General features: G+C 44.5%; 1 protein-coding gene across 1 annotated transcript in view; it reads left to right on the top strand.

The window, feature by feature from the left end:
* Nucleotides 1–18026, top strand: part of KCNH3 (potassium voltage-gated channel subfamily H member 3) — a 153845-nt gene that overhangs the window by 93519 nt on the left and 42300 nt on the right. Inside the window, exon 10 of the mRNA XM_073614022.1 lies at nt 7257–7456. Within this exon, the coding sequence (XP_073470123.1) occupies nt 7257–7456 (200 nt within the window). The remainder of the gene's footprint in view (nt 1–7256; nt 7457–18026) is intronic.

The raw sequence follows: 18026 nt of genomic DNA, 5'->3' as shown, positions 1-18026 counted from the left end.
CCCTCCCCCCTTGTCACCACCATACCTGCAACCCCCTCCCCCCTTGTCACCACCATACCTGCACCCCCCTCTCCCCCCGTGTCACCACCATAACCGGCACCCCCCTCCCCCCATGTCACCACCATGCCTGCTTCCCCCCTCCCCCCGTGTCACCACCATACCTGTACCCCCCTCCCCCCCGTATCACCACCATACCTGCTTCCCCCTCCCCCCTTGTCACCACCATACCTGCACCCCCCTCTCCCCCCGTGTCACCACCATAACTGGCACCCCCCTCCCCCCGTGTCACCACCATGCCTGCTTCCCCCCTCCCCCCGTGTCACCGCCATACCTGCACCCCCCTCCCCCTGTATCACCACCATACCTGCTTCCCCCCTTCCCCCGTGTCACCACCATACCTGCTCCCCCCTCCCCCCGTGTTACCACCATGCCCGCAACCCCCTGCCCCCCCTCCCCCTTGTCATCACCATACCTGTTCCCCCATGTCGCCACTATACCTGCACCCCCTCCCCCCATATCACCACCATACCTGAAGCCCCCTCCCCCCATGTCACCACTATACCTGCCCCCCTCCCCCATGTCATCACCATACCTTTTCCCTCCCATGTCACCACCATACCTGCACCTGCATCCCCCTCCCTCCATGCCTGCACTCCCTCCCCCAAGTCATCACCATGCCTGCACCCCCTCCGGCGTAGTCACCACCATGTCTGCACCCGCTCCGGCCTAGTCACCACCATGCCTGCACCCCCCAGGTCACCATCATGCCTGCACCCCCAAATCACCACCATGCCTCCACCCTTCCCCAAGTCAGCCTGTAACACCCCAAGTCACCATGCCTCCACCCACACACCTCTCTCCCCTTGTCACCACTCTTGAGGAGATGTAGCTAGACTGCAGCCAACACTCCATCTGCAGCCAACACTCCACTGGGGGCACTGATTTGAGGCACTCCGCTGGGGACACCTGATGTAAGAGGCACTCCGCTGGGGACACCTGATGTAAGAGGTACTGTACTGGGGACACCTGGTGTAAGAGGCACTCCACTGGGGACACATGATGTAAGGAGGCACTCCGCAGGGGATGCCTGATGGAAGGAGGCACTGTGCTGGGGGCACCTGATGTAAGGACAGACTCTGCTGGGGAACCTGATGGCATCTGGTGGCAGGCGACGTAGCAGGTGACACGCTCAGTGGTCCCACTGATTCTGCATTATGGTGAGTTGAATGATTTCATTTTATATTACAATGTAGTAATAGAAATAATACGCTTCAATCATCCTGACACCATAACAACCATGTGGCGGGATGATTGAAGCGCCAACACCAGGTGTTTGGAGTATCTTTATCTGCTGATGGTTAAACTCTGGAATACACATTGCTATCTGGGTCTACTGTCCCTCCATCCCTCTCCCTCTACCCCCCTTTCCCTCTCCATCCCTCATTCATCTCAGACTCTAACCACACCCCATTTGAGCCACGCCCATGTAAGCCACGCCCACTATTCACATAATCCCCGCCCATTTCCCCTATGCCACGCCTACAAACGCTTGCCCCGTCCCCTAATTATAGTCTGACTCCACCTACAGCCAAAAAAGTGTCCCGAAATTTTTTTTTACAGTGTTGGCAACTATGCTAATAGTTGTGTCTCTGCTTGATATGATGGACCTTGTTTTCATTTTTTTTAACAATGTATAAATTAGACTTACATGGGAGCATGATAACCTTTTATTTTTATTTTTTTGCTGCCTCTGCCAAATAGGAGGTCTAGATCCAAATTATTGCTTATATGCTCTTCTTTTACCTCTCAGAGTAATAATGTATTATATTATTCCAAATTATAAACAGTGAGTATTCAGTGTATTTAGCCTATAGGTCTTGTTTAGTGATTTTATATTTGGGGAATGATTTGGAGTGTGGCTACATAGAGTCTGTATCCGCACTTTGATTCTTTAGGGTATCATGGTTAATGGCTTTTTTCTGTTTTTTAATTGTTTTAAATGTCCTAGGGGGTCAAACAGTTTTTCAGGGTAGAGTCAACTAAATAAAAATATTCTGATATATTTAAAGTTGGTATAATTGTTTTTCTCGTTTCTTGGAGAAACACCTGACGCTTTCTGTATAAAGGTAATATTTATTAGTCATGCTTTGCAGCAAGGGTATTTTTTCTCTGCTTTTGCCTTCAATATTTGGTTTGGAGTCTTTGATATTTCATATTTCATTAATCTCTATACAGGGTTCATTTTCTTTTTGTCTTTTATGTAACCTTCACAAGAAAAAATAATACAGGTGGTGCTAAAGCATAAAGAACATTAGCAAGGTTACATAGTTAATTAGAGTGCATCCTGTGTCCAGTCTATGACTAGGCTTTCCCTTAGTTTCTAACAGCTTAGAAACATCTGTTGTGTGTTTACATTAGGACTGACAGGCTGCCAGGATGTTGTTTCATAGAAAGATGATATTAAGGTTTTTAGATACGTTGTACATAGACAAATGAGGACTTTTTTTTAAACAGAACCCGCCAAACACAAAAATTCATAGGGCATGAAGCACTGCATGTATGTCCATTAACATCATAAAAGTAATTTGCGATTAGCCCCTGGGAAGGCAAAGTCACCAGTAGGGATGAGTTCAAGGTTCAGTACTTTGATTGGATGTTCTTCCAAACACCAGACTTTTTGCCCATTTGGCGGGTTCCAAACATCTAATATAGTAGTGGTATTTTTAATGCTGCTATATACACTATATTGCCAAAAGTATTGGCACATCTGCCATTACACACACATGAACTGTAGCCTCCCTGGCGGTATGATTACGATTATTCAGATTTTTTCAATCTCAAAGCGGTACATTGTTTTGCATAGAGATTTAGCGCTTTATATTGTAGGCCTCTAATTCTTCGTAAGAAAAAAGCAGGGTTCCCCCTTGCGGGACTTAAAAGGCCCTGGTCGTATAACAATGCCAAGAAATACAAAATGTAGGAAAACATGGTAAAAACATATAACTGACATGTAACATGCAAAGAAAACAGTGGCTGTATGCATTAGAAGTCAACAACACAATGGTGACTGTACGCTGCTGAAGGTCCTGGACCACCATGATGCAAAGACGGAGTCCTGGAACCACATCCAACGCGTTTCAGAATCTATTCCTTTTTTCAGGGGTGTATTAGTAGATGGAAACATTCACACTACAATACAAATAAGATTTATAAGATACAGTGTAAATCATATAAGCATATGCATAGGAACAATTCCTTATTGTGGTAGTTGTAACAAGACAGACTTACGTGTTGACGATCAAGAGCAACAGACACAGCAAATTTTAAAAAACAGCAGAATCTGTGAAGGGGCTGCTCAACCGTCAAATCCCCCCACCGCAGCAGCAGACTAAACCAACAGAGACCCAGCGAGACCAGGTTACCCGGAACGTGCCCAGCAAGACATGATGTATGGCAAGGGGATTGTTTGATTGTGTCCGATCTGGCTGTTAATTGGAAAACGAGAATATACAAAATATATAGAGGTACAGAAGACGGCCGAACCAGACAACCAGTCATATAAACTGAGTCTGTGCTGTTTAGAAATGCCAAAACTGTGTATGTGTATGTATGTATGTGTGTATATATGTATGTATATGTATGTATATGTATGTATATGTATGTATATATATATATATATATATATATATATATATATATATATATATATATATATATATATATATATATATATATATATATATATATGTATATGTATATATGTATGTGTGTGTATATATATATATATATATATATATATATATATATATATATATATATATATATATATATATATATATATATATATATATATATATATATATAATATGTGTGTGTGTGTGTGTGTATATATATATATATATATATATATATATATATATATATATATATATAATTTTTTTTTTTATATATATATATATATTGTATGTATGTACCTCCCTATATAGGAAAGTATATAAAACTAATGTTGATGCAAAGAATTATAGCAAAGTTCAGAATTTCACAATTCCACAGAAGGTATGTAGATATATATCTCATTGCTAAAGAGCATGTACTGGGGCCAAATATAAGCACCTAATGAGGAAAGTTCCTAATAGGTCCTTTTTCAAAACAAGAGAAAGGAGAAAAAAGGTTAAGGTGTATATACAGATGTCCTTGGCCAAAGTATGCCAAGACTCTGCATGAAAATACCAACTATAGATGCAGTATGGGCAAGCAATGAAAAGTATCATAAAATTACTCCAGCGGAATTAGTGAATACCAATGTCCCTGGAGGATAGAATATAGATACAGCCCATAGGATGGTGTATGAGAGGTATACAGTGTAGTGCTAGACAGGCTCCTTATATAGCCCCCTCATAGCAATACAGGGGCACGCCAAATGGCGGCGTGCATCGCCATGCTGGACTGACGTACGTTCCACCCGGTGCCCGGGAGCACAGCGCAACCTAGTGTTCTTTCATAATCTCCAACCTGTCAAAAACTTAAACCGCTTGTACTGTGCATGCGCGAGCACAGGCACAAGTAGGGTTTTCTTCTGCATGTTGGATTGCGACATAAAAGCCATCAACTACACCAACTCCTCTGCCGTGTGTACGGGCGGAGCCTCAGCAATGCGACCTTATCCCCCCCGCGATTGCTTAGCAACCAGGGGGAGGATAGATCGCCGCCTGACCAGAGAGCCGCTCGGGATGACAATGACTGCCACCCTCTGCCAAAGTATGGGTGGCCTACATGCGCCAGGTGGGCATCAGAGTGGGCCCGCATAGCGCGGGAGAACGTGAGAGGAGACAGCCCTGGACGGAAACGGCTGAAAGAGAAAACACATAAAACATAAGCCAATTTATAACAAAAGAATATGTAAAGCATGCTTGTTATACTCACTGTGGAACCTAAGGGGTTACTCCTATGCACTGTGTAAAAAGGCTGTTCGATCCTGTCTTCTCTGAGCCTCCCTTTCTTGCATTGCCCCAAAACATGTGCAGATAAGACAGAGTTACTGAAGTCAGGCTGCACATGCTCAGTTTGGTGTGTATTGCTAAAGATTTTTTTTTTTCTTTTTTGGGAGGGTGCATGTGATCAGCACAGGGCCAATTAGCACTGTCCAGACAGAGGGTCAGTGGTCCTGCAACCTAATAGGACAGTCAGAGGAGAATGAAAACTTCTCCTTTAGGCTGGGTTCACGCCTATGCGAATTGGATGCGGCTTACACCGCATCCAATTTGCAGAACATTTTAAAATCTATTACTTTCAATCAGTCTGGTTTACATATGTGCGTTGCATTCGCACTCCGCATTGCCCAAAAAATGCGTGCGAATTGCAGGCACATATTCTTATATGGGAACGCATCTGATTCGCAGATGCGTTCCGCTGTGAACAGACATTCTCTCCCCCTCCTCACTACACCTCCCCCTCTCCCTGCTCAGCTGATCCACAGCTACAATGGAGAGGAAGCACTGAACAGTTGCTTTTTCTCTTCGCACAGAGAACGGAGCTGGAATTCGCACTGGACTGGTGTGAATCCAGCCTCAAGCTTTAACCAGGCACTGATAGAAGTCAGAATACTGCTCTGATGAGCAAGGGTATTTAGCAGTTTCTATTTACTAAAATAATTGCATTTCCATGTTCTGTGTACTGTGGGAGACCAGATATAGTGAATGCAGGGTCCTGGGTTTAGTAACACTTTAAGTGTATTATAGTTATCGTATAGGAGGTGTGTGTATATTGCCACTCATATCCTTTCATTTTTGCAGATCAAGCACTGTAGAGGTTATGGCTACGTTTATGTGTTTCTGTTATGCTACAAAGAGATTAAATAAAACACTACATTAAAATATTCTGATTTTTGACAGGTTACTAGAATGAAGAGTGGCATATGGCATTTATGCTGTATCTTAAAACCTAGAGGTGATAGGGAAACGTTTGCTATTTTTGGAATCAGCAGGTCAAATATACCCAGGAACAGGTCTTACATTTAAGGCACCAAAATCTGTGTTGGCTTATGATAAACACCATGGCTGCAGACCACCACAACCCTGGCCCTTCAACATGGGGACAAGCTGCTTTGCCAGGGGTGTCCCCCTTGGCATGGTACTCCCCCATGTTCAAAGCCCTCATTTTGCTGGAAATTTGAATGGGTGTTGTATACATTGGGCCATTTCTCCGGCAGGTTAAGGGGAGCCCCCTAAGCAAGTTTTTTTTAAAGAAAGGTAGCATTTTTAATGTTGACATTAAAGCATTATTAAATCTCTGCTCCTGACAACCCTTTTTTTTTGCTTTGGTACATATTCCACATGGCAGTGCTCAGCCCCTGATGCCATTTCTTTAACAATCCCTTGTCTATTGGCTTATAAAATGGCCATCACTGTTATTTACCATTCAGCGCCCATTGCATTCAGTGGTGTTTGGATTTGGCATCTATAGTCCTATTCTGCAACCCACCTCACACCAAATTCTGGCATATTCTGTTCATCATCCCTAGTCACCAGTGTCTTCCAGGGAAATTTTGCTCATGTACCATATGAGACCTAGCACAGCTTGTTCTTGTTAGTATTCAGATCCTGTAAGGTTCATCTGGCATTGTATGTTATTGGTGCATGCAAAAAAACACATGCTGGCATCATTGGTGGGCTGGCACAAAATGAGGAAGAAGCCAGCCAATTACATTTTTTTTTAAATGGTGGTGTGGGTATTTCATGTGAACGGGGAACAGGCCAAGGAGACTACAGAAAACACAAAAGCAATAGGAAACTACGTTTATTGTTTTTAAATATAGCTTGCAATGCTGTTATCAGTTTTAGTAAGTCAGTGGGGGGTCTCTTTTAAGCATGTTTAAAATATGTAAATACTTTAGTGTGCATTATCTGGTTACAGGAACACTTTAAGGTTCATAACTGGTTAGGGCATGATCATGTGTGTGTAACGTACATAGTGGGGACCATGACCCAATTATTGCCTAGAGCCAATGATAGTTTCAATTTAACACTAAATATGATAGTATAGCTCAGTGTACCCATGATTATAGTTCTATAGTGACTGGTTTTTTTTTTTTTCGTTTTTTTTGGTAACTAACATCAATGTGCCAACCTAAAGCATCCAACCATTTTTCACTCCTTATCCTGTACGAAATGTATAAATTGTTAATTACCTGGTGTTTTTGTAAATGTCTATTTGTTTAGTGAATAACCATGTTGTCTGTGTATTACTCTGTTTTCTAGCCCTGATGCACGCTCTGGTGTTTGGAAATGTAACAGCTATCATCCAGCGCTTGTATGCAAGGCGCTTTTTGTATCACAGCCGCACTCGGGATCTTCGAGATTATATCCGTATCCATGGCATCCCCAAGCCTCTAAAACAGCGCATGTTAGAATATGTTCAGACCACGTGGGCAATAAACAATGGCATTGACACTAATGAGGTAACAAAAGCTTTGTATGTATTTAGAATCTGTCAGGTTTCAATCATTAATACATTAACATGTATGACAACACCATTACTTCTCTGAATTTGCATGGATAGTGTCTGCACAGTAAAGGCAGGCTGAGTTACATAGAATACATAGTAGTTTCATATATACCGTATTTATCGGCATATAACACGCGCCGGCGTATAACACGCACCCCAAGTTTAGGAGGGAAGTTTAAGGAAAAAAACTTTTAGGAGGGAAGTTTAAGGAAAAAACTTACATTTTAAATGCCCATCAATGCAGCCTTGCACACTGTCCACCTGCAGTCTTCCACTGTCCACCCGCAGCCTTCCACTGTCCACCTGCAGCATGTTTTGGTTTTAAATTTAGCGCCCCCGCCGCCGAGATCTTTGGCTCCTCTCAACGCCGACATAGACCAAGCCGAGCCGTGCCGAGTGTACTCGTGTACTCGGCTACTCGACTCCGCTCGCAGTAATGTCCCCATCCCGCCCCTTGGCCCGGCTCCTCTGATGGACACAACACCGGTCCAATGGCGGGACGTAAAGGCTAGGAGGCGGGACTGGGCGTGACTGCGAGTGGAGCCGAGTACACAGTACACTCGGCTCGGTTGATTCAATGTCGGCGGCACTCCACAGACAGCGGAAATCGGCGGGGATCGGCGTATAACACGCACCCACGATTTTCCCCTGATTTTAAGGGGGAAAAAGTGCGTGTTATATGCCAATAAATACGGTATTTGTATTTATTAGCAGATATTATGGTCTAGAATAAAAAAATATATTTTTTATTATTTTTTTTGGGGGGGGGGGGTTCAGAAAAAAGGTCAACTGCATATGAATATTTTGCATTTTCACATATAACCAGCAACTGGAGTTCCAGGGATTCTTAGACACTCTGTTGTAAAAAGCCCCTTGTTTGCAGACTTCAGTAGCCCAAACCTAGAGCTAAACTTCAGTATAAACAAACTTTGTCTAAATTCAAGAGGCATGTGTATTTACTTGAACTCCTTGTGCAGGGCGATTGGTCTTGCATCTGCCCCCAGCTAGTTTTCTGCATGCAGCCTGTAGTGATGGATCTGCTGGGTTTCTTTTACAGCTCCACTTTCTGCAAAGGCTTTGTGCATCGCCACTAATTTCATACCTCCCAACTTTTTGAGATGGGAAAGAGGAACACCTATCAGCAAATGTATGCAGGTATAGGGCACACCCCTTACCACGCCTCCTTAAAGGAGAATTGTACAATAAAACAAGATTGGTTAAACCCACAAGTGCTTTTTTTTACCTCTACTATCCCTTTTTATTGGCTTTTGGAATTTCACAGATGCAGCAATTTAGAAATCAGATGGAAGGTTTAGCGCTGGGAAACATTTTCTGAAAGATAAAAAGTGCATTTTATATACAGCTATATAGATCAGACCAAAGTGAGGGACAAATGAGGAGGAAAGAGGGACAGAGGGACATTGCTCGAAATCAGGGACAGTTGGGAGGTATGTAATTTTACAAGGTAATACCTAGGTTTGCAAATGCATGTGGTGCACAAAAAATTGGATTTATATCCTTTTTAGGCAATATATTTAAATGAAAGTTCTTTTGCCTGGGGTTCAGCTAATTTACACAAGTGAATCAGTCAATGGCAGTCACTAAATCCCCTCTCTCCCCTCACTTCAGTCCGTTCCTTCCAAATAAGACGGAGGGTACCTACTTTAGAATTCCATCAAGCTGCAGTACTGAAATTGTCAGTAATTGCACCCTATTTATCCACCTGTCAGAGACAGGTACATAAATCTGTCTGTGCTCAGAACTAAGGTCAGAGTGTCGAAACTGAACAGTTCCTCTTGAACACTACCTCCTCAGCCTCCTCAGCCTGATGGGGAACCGAGAGACGAATTCCCCTTCAAGTCCGCCTTGCTGTTGATTGACAGTACACAGCAGCCGCTATGCAGTCCAATAACCACTTTCAAATCTGCAAACTGCCAGGTGCTGTCAATCAAAAGTAAGGTGAACATGATGGGGAACTTTGACTAATGACATCAGCAGTATCTCCGACCCCCTTCTTCACACTTAGCTTTCCACTGGGGAACCTCCCATTCGACAGCGAGTGGGGCCAGGGATTGGGCACTGTGTGAGAAGCTGTCACATTACCACAGACATGCCTCAGAGATGGTCTTAATTACCACCAGTTACTTAATCCGTAAACTGGCGGTAATTCATTAGGAATCTGCTCCTGCTATAGTGATAGGTTCTTAAATTGGAAATCTGCTGTCCCCTCAAAATAAATCAAGACACAGCCATTAATGTCTAAACCACTGGCAACAAAAGTGAGTACACCCCCTAAGTGAAAATGTCCAAAATGGGCCCAATTAGCCATTTTCCCTCCCGGGTGTCATGTGACTTGTTAGTGTTACAAGGTCTCAGGTGTGAATGGGGAGCAGGTGTGTTAAATTTGGTGATATCACTCACTCTCTCATACTGGCCACTGTAAGTTCACCATGGCACTTCATGGCAAAGAACTCTCTGAGGATCTGAAAAAGAGCATTGTTGCTCTACATAAAGATGGCATAGGCTATAAGAAGATTGCCAAGACCCTGAAACTGAACTGCAGCACAGTGGCCAAGACCATACAGTGGTTTAACAGAACAGGTACAACTGTTCTGTGCAACTGGGGGAATCCATAGTGGAGAAGGATCTGGGGGTTTTGGTAGATCATAAGCTCAATAATAGCATGCAATGCCAAGCTGCAGTTTCCAAAGCGAGCAAAATTCTTTCTTGTATTAAGAGTGGTATGGACTCCAGAGAGAAAGATATCATTTTGCCCCTGTTCAAATCATTAGTAAGACCTCATCTGGAATTCAGTTTTGGGCGCCAGTTCTCAAAAAGGATATCGGGGAACTGCAGAAAGTGTAGAGAAGGGCAACCAAACTGATAAGAGGCATGGAGGAGATCAGCTATGAGGAAAGATTAGAGAAACTGAATTTATTCACTCTTGAGAAGAGGAGAACAAGGGGGGATATGATCAACTTGTTCAAATATATAAGGGGTCCATATAGTGAACTTAGTGTTGAGTTATTCTCTTTACGGTCAACACAGAGGACAAGGGGGCAGGCTTTACGCCTAGAGGAAAAGAGATTTCATCTCCAAATACGGAAAGGTTTCTTCACAGTAAGAGCTGTGAAAATGTGAAATAGACATTGAGGAAAGGCCTGGATACTTTCCTAAATGTACATAATATAACTGGGTACTAGCATTTATAGGTAATGTTGATCCAGGGAAAATCCGATTGCCTCTTGGGGGATCAGGAAGGAATTTTTTCCCCTGCTGTAGCAAATTGGAGCATGCTCTGCTGGGGTTTTTTTGCCTTCCACTGGATCAACTGTGGGTAAAGATCCATAGGTTGTCTTTGGAAAATAGACATATGAGTGCTTTCAGCAATTCTGCAGAGGTTGAAGGAATGGGGGGGGGCAACCTATCAGTGCTCAGACCATATACCGCACACTGCATCAAATTGGCCTGCATGGCTCTCGTCCCAGAAGGAAGCCTCTTCTAAAGATGATGCACAAGAAAGCCCGCAAACAGTTTGCTGAAGACAAGCAGACTAAGGACATGGATTATTGGAACCATGTCCTGTGGTCTGACAAGACCAAGATAAACTTATTTGGTTCAGATGGTGTCAATTGTGTGTGGCGGCAACTAGGTGAGGAGTACAAAGACAAGTGTGTCTTGCCTACAGTCAAGCATGGTGGTGGGAGTGTCATGGTCTGGGGCTGCATGAGTGCTGCCAGCACTGGAAAGCTACAGTTCATTGAGGGAACTATGAATGTCAACGTGTACTGTGACATACTGAAGCAGTGCATGATCCCCTTCCTTCGGGCACTGGGCAGCAGGGCAGTATTTCAACATAATGACCCCAAACACACCTCCAAGATGACCACTGCCTTGCTAAAGAAGCTGAGGGTAAAGGTGGCCAAGCAGCATGTCTCCAGACCTAAACCCTATTGAGCATCTGTGGGGCATCCTCAAACGGAAGGTGGAGGAGCTCAAGATCTCTTACATCCACCAGCTCCATGATGTCATCATGGAGGAGTGGAAGAGGACTCCAGTGACAACCTGTGAAGCTCTGGTGAACTCCATGCCCAAAAGGACTTGGTCAGAACCCAGCTGTAATATTTTGTTCTGTTTTATGGTCTTATGGCTGCACCATCTTTAATGCATCTTTTAGGGCGTGCCCCCCAAATATTTTTTTGTCTATTGTATGGATTCTGGCCAAATCACTTTGGGCAGGAGCACCCCACTGGGGTACTTTGTCGCAGCTAAGTGGGCTTAACCCTTTTTGCATGTGTGCGCTGTAATATTTTGTTTCATTTCTTCATTGTCACATGAAAAGATATAATAAAATATTTACAAAATATTGATATACTGTAGTTCCTAAAGGACCTACTACCAGAAAAGTGAGGTTAACACTTTATTGAATTCCTCTAAGGGTATCTGAAAGAAAACATCTTCAGATGCTCTTTCTTTAGAAAACTCATAGTGCTTTCTTAAAAGAAAATGTAAAATAATGTTGACCCCTAGCCATTATAATTTTTGGCTATGTTAAAGATAAATTACTTTTTTTTAAAGGTTATCAAGCCTATCAAATAGGTAAATATGTTCTCCTGCTGGTATGACTAGCGAGAGTCTCAGATTCAGTACGCTACTGTCAATATTGCTTTGCCTGATACAGTATATTATGAGATGAGTCTGAAAGTACAATAGCTTAGCAGACTTACAGTCTACCCTCCCCTACTGAGTAGTTAATGTACCAAAGGTAAAATCGGGGTTAATATCAGCCACTACTACCCCTACCTCTGTCTTCATTCTTTAACACATAATTCAACAAACCTCTGCCACTTTTATGTGGGGTAGTTCTTATTCACTTCATCCCTGCTGACTTCTGGCTACAGATAGGTGGAAGTCCTTAGAAAGGGGATGATAGAGTCAAAGTGGGGGGGGGGGGGAGGCACTAGTGACATAACAACAACCTTTCAGGGGCTTGGTGGCAGGAAAGCCCATCATCATGCTTCACTGGCCCAACTGGAAGTGAACTGTGGTTCCCAAGCAGCTTAGGTCACTCATCTTTAGTGAGTTTTCAGGCACTAGGTATCCTCTGCCTATATGTTCTGTGACTAAGGGCTCTAGGTCCAAAACAAGTCATCTGGTATCACCTAGATCAGGGATGTCAAACTCAATTTTATCAGAATTATGGTTGCCCTCAAATGGCCAGTTGTAAAAATGTATAAATATACAGCGGGTAAAATTAAGTATTGAACACGTCACCATTTTTCCAAGGTAAATATATTTCTAAAGGTGCTGTTGGCATGACATTTTCACCACATGTTGGTAACAACCCAGGCAATCAATACATGCAAAGAAACCAAAACAATTAAGTTATGTGTAATAAAATGGAATGACACAGGGAAAAGTATTGAACACGTTAACTGAAATTTATTTAATACTTTGCACAAAGCTATGAGTAAGCACTCGTTATGAGTAATTTCTGTACACTTCTGCTGTGATGTTCTGTATACTTCTGTGATCCAGCTTTTTGATAATAAAGGCACTTATCAGACCGGTGTGCGGCTTCCAGATTTCCTCGTTTTTCCTTCACTTTGCACAAAATCCTTTGTAATGACAGCTTCAAGGCGCCTCCTGTGTGGAGAAACTAGTTACATGGATTGCTCATTTGTAATTTTGGCCCATTCTTCCATACAACAGTCTTCAATTCTGGAAGGTCCAGTGGGCCTCTTCTGTGAACGCTGATCTTTAGTTCTTTCCAGAAATTTTCTTTTGGATTCAAGTCAGGTGATTGGCTGGGCCATTCTAGCAGCTTTATTTTCTATCTTTGAAATCAATTGAGCGTTTCCTTGGCTTTGTGTTTGGGATCATTGTCTTGCTGAAATGTCCACCCTCCTTTCATCTTCATCATCCTGGTAGATGGCAGCAGATTTTTTATTAAGAATGTCTTGGTACATTTTTCCATTCATCCTTCCTTCAATGATATAAAGTTTGCCAGTACTGTATGCTGAGAAACAGCCCCACACCATGATGTTCCCACCTCCAAACTTCACTGTTGGGATGGTGTTTTTGGGGTGATGTGCACTGCCATTTGACCTCCAAACATGCTGTGTATTATGCAGGGGTCCTGGGGAAAAAGTGTGGGAGCCCACCCTAGACCCCCCCCCCCTACCTCAAAAATAAAAAAAAATGTGTGTGTGTGTGTGTGTGTGTGTGTGTGTGTATGTATGTATGTACATATATATATACACTACATACTCCTTTTTTAACAAATAAAATGCAACATTTATTGTACAGTGCTACTTTACGAGGACACCTCCAAAATTCACATGCATTAAAGGAATAAATATAGTATTATATGTATATACTATATGTATGCTATACTAACAAAAAAAACACCACAATGTGTGATAATGGTTCCCTCACTGGGAATTTCTAAAACAAGTTGCAATCACTTGGGCCCCCTTCTGCACTATGTCTCTATGCAGGGTCTTTCTGGGGTCTGGGGGTCCCTCCTGCACTATGTTTCTATGCAGGCTCCGATATGTGGGGCCCCTCCTGCCCCAAGGTGTCCGTACACATGTGTTGGTCTGTGCAGAGGAGTGAGGCCGGGAGTGCTGAGAGTGCTGGCCTGGGGCCCTCTCCTCAGGCTGCCTGTATTGATTGTGCAAAGTGGGTCCCAGGCCCCAGGCCGCTCACTCCTCAGTGCCCATCAATGTAGCCTGATCAGTGCCCATCAATGCAGTCTTACCAGTGCCCAGCAATGCAGCCTGATTAGTGCCCAGCAATGCAGCCTGATTAGTGCCCAGCAATGCAGCTTTATCAGTGCCCAGCAATGCAGTCTTACCAGTGCCCAGCAATGCGCTCTTACCAGTGCCCAGCAATGCGCTCTTACCAGTGCCCAGCAATGCGCTCTTACCAGTGCCCAGCAATGCGCTCTTACCAGTGCCCAGCAATGCGCTCTTACCAGTGCCCAGCAATGCGCTCTTACCAGTGCCCAGCAAGGCAGCTTGATCAGTGCCCAGCAGTGCAGCCTTACCAGTGCCCAGCAGTGCAGCCTTACCAGTGCCCAGCAGTGCAGCCTTACCAGTGCCCAGCAGTGCAGCCTTACCAGTGCCCAGCAGTGCAGCCTTACCAGTGCCCAGCAGTGCAGCCTGATCAGTGGCCAGCAATGCAGCCTGATCAGTGGCCAGCAATGCAGCCTGATCAGTGGCCAGCAATGCAGCCTGATCAGTGGCCAGCAATGCAGCCTTACCAGTGACCAGCAGTGCAGCCTTACCAGTGGCCAGCAGTGCAGCCTTACCAGTGGCCAGCAGTGCAGCCTTACCAGTGGCCAGCAGTGCAGCCTGCAGCCTGATCAGTGGCCAGCAATGCAGCCTTACCAGTGGCCAGCAATGCAGCCTTACCAGTGGCCAGCAATGCAGCCTTACCAGTGGCCAGCAATGCAGCCTGATCAGTGCCCAGCAAAGCAGCCTGATCAGTGGTGCCCATCCATGCAGCCTTACCAGTGCCCAGCAATGCACCCTGATCAGTGTCTGGGTAAATCTTGGATTTTGAATATCTCGGTGCGCCCATCCTCCCCTCCAGCGGCTGCTGTAACAAGGCCCTACCTCCTATAAAAAACTTCAATTTTCATTTGGCATTGGATCAGTGTTCCACCTACCACTGAATCTAGGAGGGCGGACTTTGTTACAGCAGCCGCTGGAGGAGGAGGACCGAGGGAAAGGAGGATGGGCGCACCAGGAAATGTGGAAAAAGTACAGGAATGCCATTCCCATGCATTCCTGCAGGACTGATATTATTGCATCCAACGAGTTCAATTTTGGTCTCATCTGACCAGACTATATTCTCCCAGTATTTCACAGGCTTGTCTAAATGTTGTGCAGCAAACTTTAAACAAGCTTCAACGTGTTTTTTTTTCAGCAATGGAGTCTTGCGTGGTGAGCGTGCATATAGGCCATGGCGGTTGAGTGCATTAGTTATTGTTTTCTTTGAGACAATTGTACCTGCTAATTCCAAGTCTTTCTGAAGCTCTCCGCAAATGGTCCTTGGCTCTTGGACAACTCTTCTGATAATTCTTTTCACTCCTCTGTCAGGAATCTTGCAAGGAGCACCTGCTCACGGCCGGTTTATGGTGAAATTATGCTCTTTCCACTTCCGGATTATTGCCCCAAAAGTGCTAACTGGAACATTCAGAAGTTTAGAAATACTCCTCTAACCAATGCCATCAGTATGTTTTGCAACAATAAGGTTGTGAAGGTCTTGAGAGAACTCTTTGCTTTTACCCATCATGAGATGTTTCTTGTGTGACACCTTGGTAATGAGACACCTTTTTATAGGCCATCAGTTGAAACTGAACCAGATGATATTAATTTGCAGTGACGGGGCTGGATTGCTTTCTAATTACTTATATATACTTCAGCCGGTGTCTTGGCTTTCCATGCCTTGTTTGCACCTCCCTTTCTTCATGTGCTCATTACTTTTTCCCTGTGTCATTCCATTTTATTATACAAAACTTAATTTCTGAACTTATTTCTTTTGGTTTCTTTGTATGTATGGGTTGCAGTGTCGCTGGTGCTCAAAATTTTTGGGGGGGCGCAAACAAACTGAAAAATTCTGAAAAAAAACATCAAATGCAGCCACTGTGCCCATCAAACGCAGCCACTGTGCCGATCAAATGCCGCCACTGTGAGCCCCCGCCGTCTGCCCGGCACTTACCCTATCTTGGTGGTGGGTCAGGCAGTGGGTGACGGCGGCGAGCTGTGGGACCTTGCAGCAGCTCAGACAGCGGCTCCTGTGTCCTCCATGTGTCTCCTCCCCTCCTCCTGATAGGCATCCAATTGCAGCGCCTGTCCTTTCAGCCAATCAGGTGATGGGTATCAGACTCGTGCTACCTGATTGGTGGAGAGGCAGTTCAGTGTTAGAAAAGTGAATATTCATTTGCTTTTATACCTGGGTGGATTGCGAGCGCAGGTTCACCTTTTTTGAAGCCTATTAGAGCCTATGGCTCTAATCAGGTCTTTCAAAATACACCCCTGCCGATGTAATTCAGGCATCCGGCATCCGAAAAGGGTCCGGACGCCTAAATAGGGGGTGGCAGCGGCCATGGATAGATTCATGCTATGCATGAATCTATCCATCAGTCATAGAGGGGGTGGCTGGAGAGCGAGAGGGCGGCACCCGTGCGCCCTTAATGGACACACTGCCACTGATGGGTTGTATGTGCTGTTACCGTGTGGTGAAAATTCCATGTATATAGGACCTTTAAAAATATATTTACCTAGAAAAACATGTTCAATACTTAGGCCCCTTTAATACTGGGGCGTCAGCGCCGTCGGCGGTAAAGAGCCGCTATTTTTAGCAGCGCTTTACTGTCATTTTTGCGGGGGTTTAAAGGGTTAAAACAACCCGCAAAGTGCCGCTACAGCGGCGCTTTGCCGACGGTTCGGCAGCGGTGCCCATTCAGTTCAATGGGCAGGAGCGGTTTAGAAGCAGTCTATACACCGCTCCTTCACCGCTCCAAAGATGCTGCTTGCAGGACTTTTTTTAACGTCATGCCAGCGCATCGCCTCAGTGTGAAAGCACTCACACTGAGACTGCAGGGGAGCCGTTTTTCAGGCGCTTTACAAGCACTATTTTTAGCCCAAAAGCGCCTGAAAAACGTGTGAAAGGGGTCTTATTTTACCCACTGTATATGCTGTTTATCATATTAAATGCCTCTGCATTCAATTAGTAGGCTTAATGTAGACGGGACATTTTACAACCTCTCCTGAACGATTTAACTTGACAGATAGTAACTGACGTTTAAAAAGTCAGTTTTCCCGCGTTTACATGCCGCGTTTACATGCCGGGTTTAGCCGCATTTGCGTTTAGAAGCGTTTTTATTTTTTTCAAAATAGTCAAAAATTAAAAACGCCTGTAAACAAAACGTGGCTAAACGCGAGTTACTGCGTTTACACGCGTTTACAAGCGTTTACAAGCTGTTACAGGGCGTTTGATGTTTCAAATGCCTTTGAACATCCGTCCTGAACGCATTTTTTTGATTTCCAAAAATGCTTCTAATCTCAACTGCCTAGAAACAACTATAAACGACCCTGTGTACATGTACTGATAAGATAACACAGAGGAGAGTTCAGGGGTAGCTGAAAAAAACGCCCAACTGCTCCTATACGTCTGTTTACCAGCAGCAGTGTACATGAGGCCTTACTGATTTTAGTAATAACTTAATGACTTAAAGCAGAGTTCTGCTTAAAAAAAAAAAAATTAAAAGTCAGCAGCTACAAATACTGCAGCTGCTGACTTTTCGGACAGTTACCTGTCCCAGGGTCTAACGATGCGGGGGGGGCCCCGCTCCTCTCCCCCTCCTCTCTGTGGCGCCGGCATTGTCACTGTGGACGCCCGGCTGTGGCTTCACAGCCAGGCACGCACTGCGCATGCGTGAGCCGGCACACTGTGGCTGGCCGGGCAATCATCTGGGACCTGTGACGTGTCCTAGATGATTGCCGAGAGGG

Source organism: Aquarana catesbeiana, linkage group LG02 (assembly GCF_042186555.1).
Source record: "Aquarana catesbeiana isolate 2022-GZ linkage group LG02, ASM4218655v1, whole genome shotgun sequence".
NCBI lineage: Eukaryota > Metazoa > Chordata > Amphibia > Anura > Ranidae > Aquarana > Aquarana catesbeiana.
The sequence above is the reverse complement of the archived record's forward strand: the minus strand, read 5'-3'. Positions and strand labels throughout refer to the sequence as shown.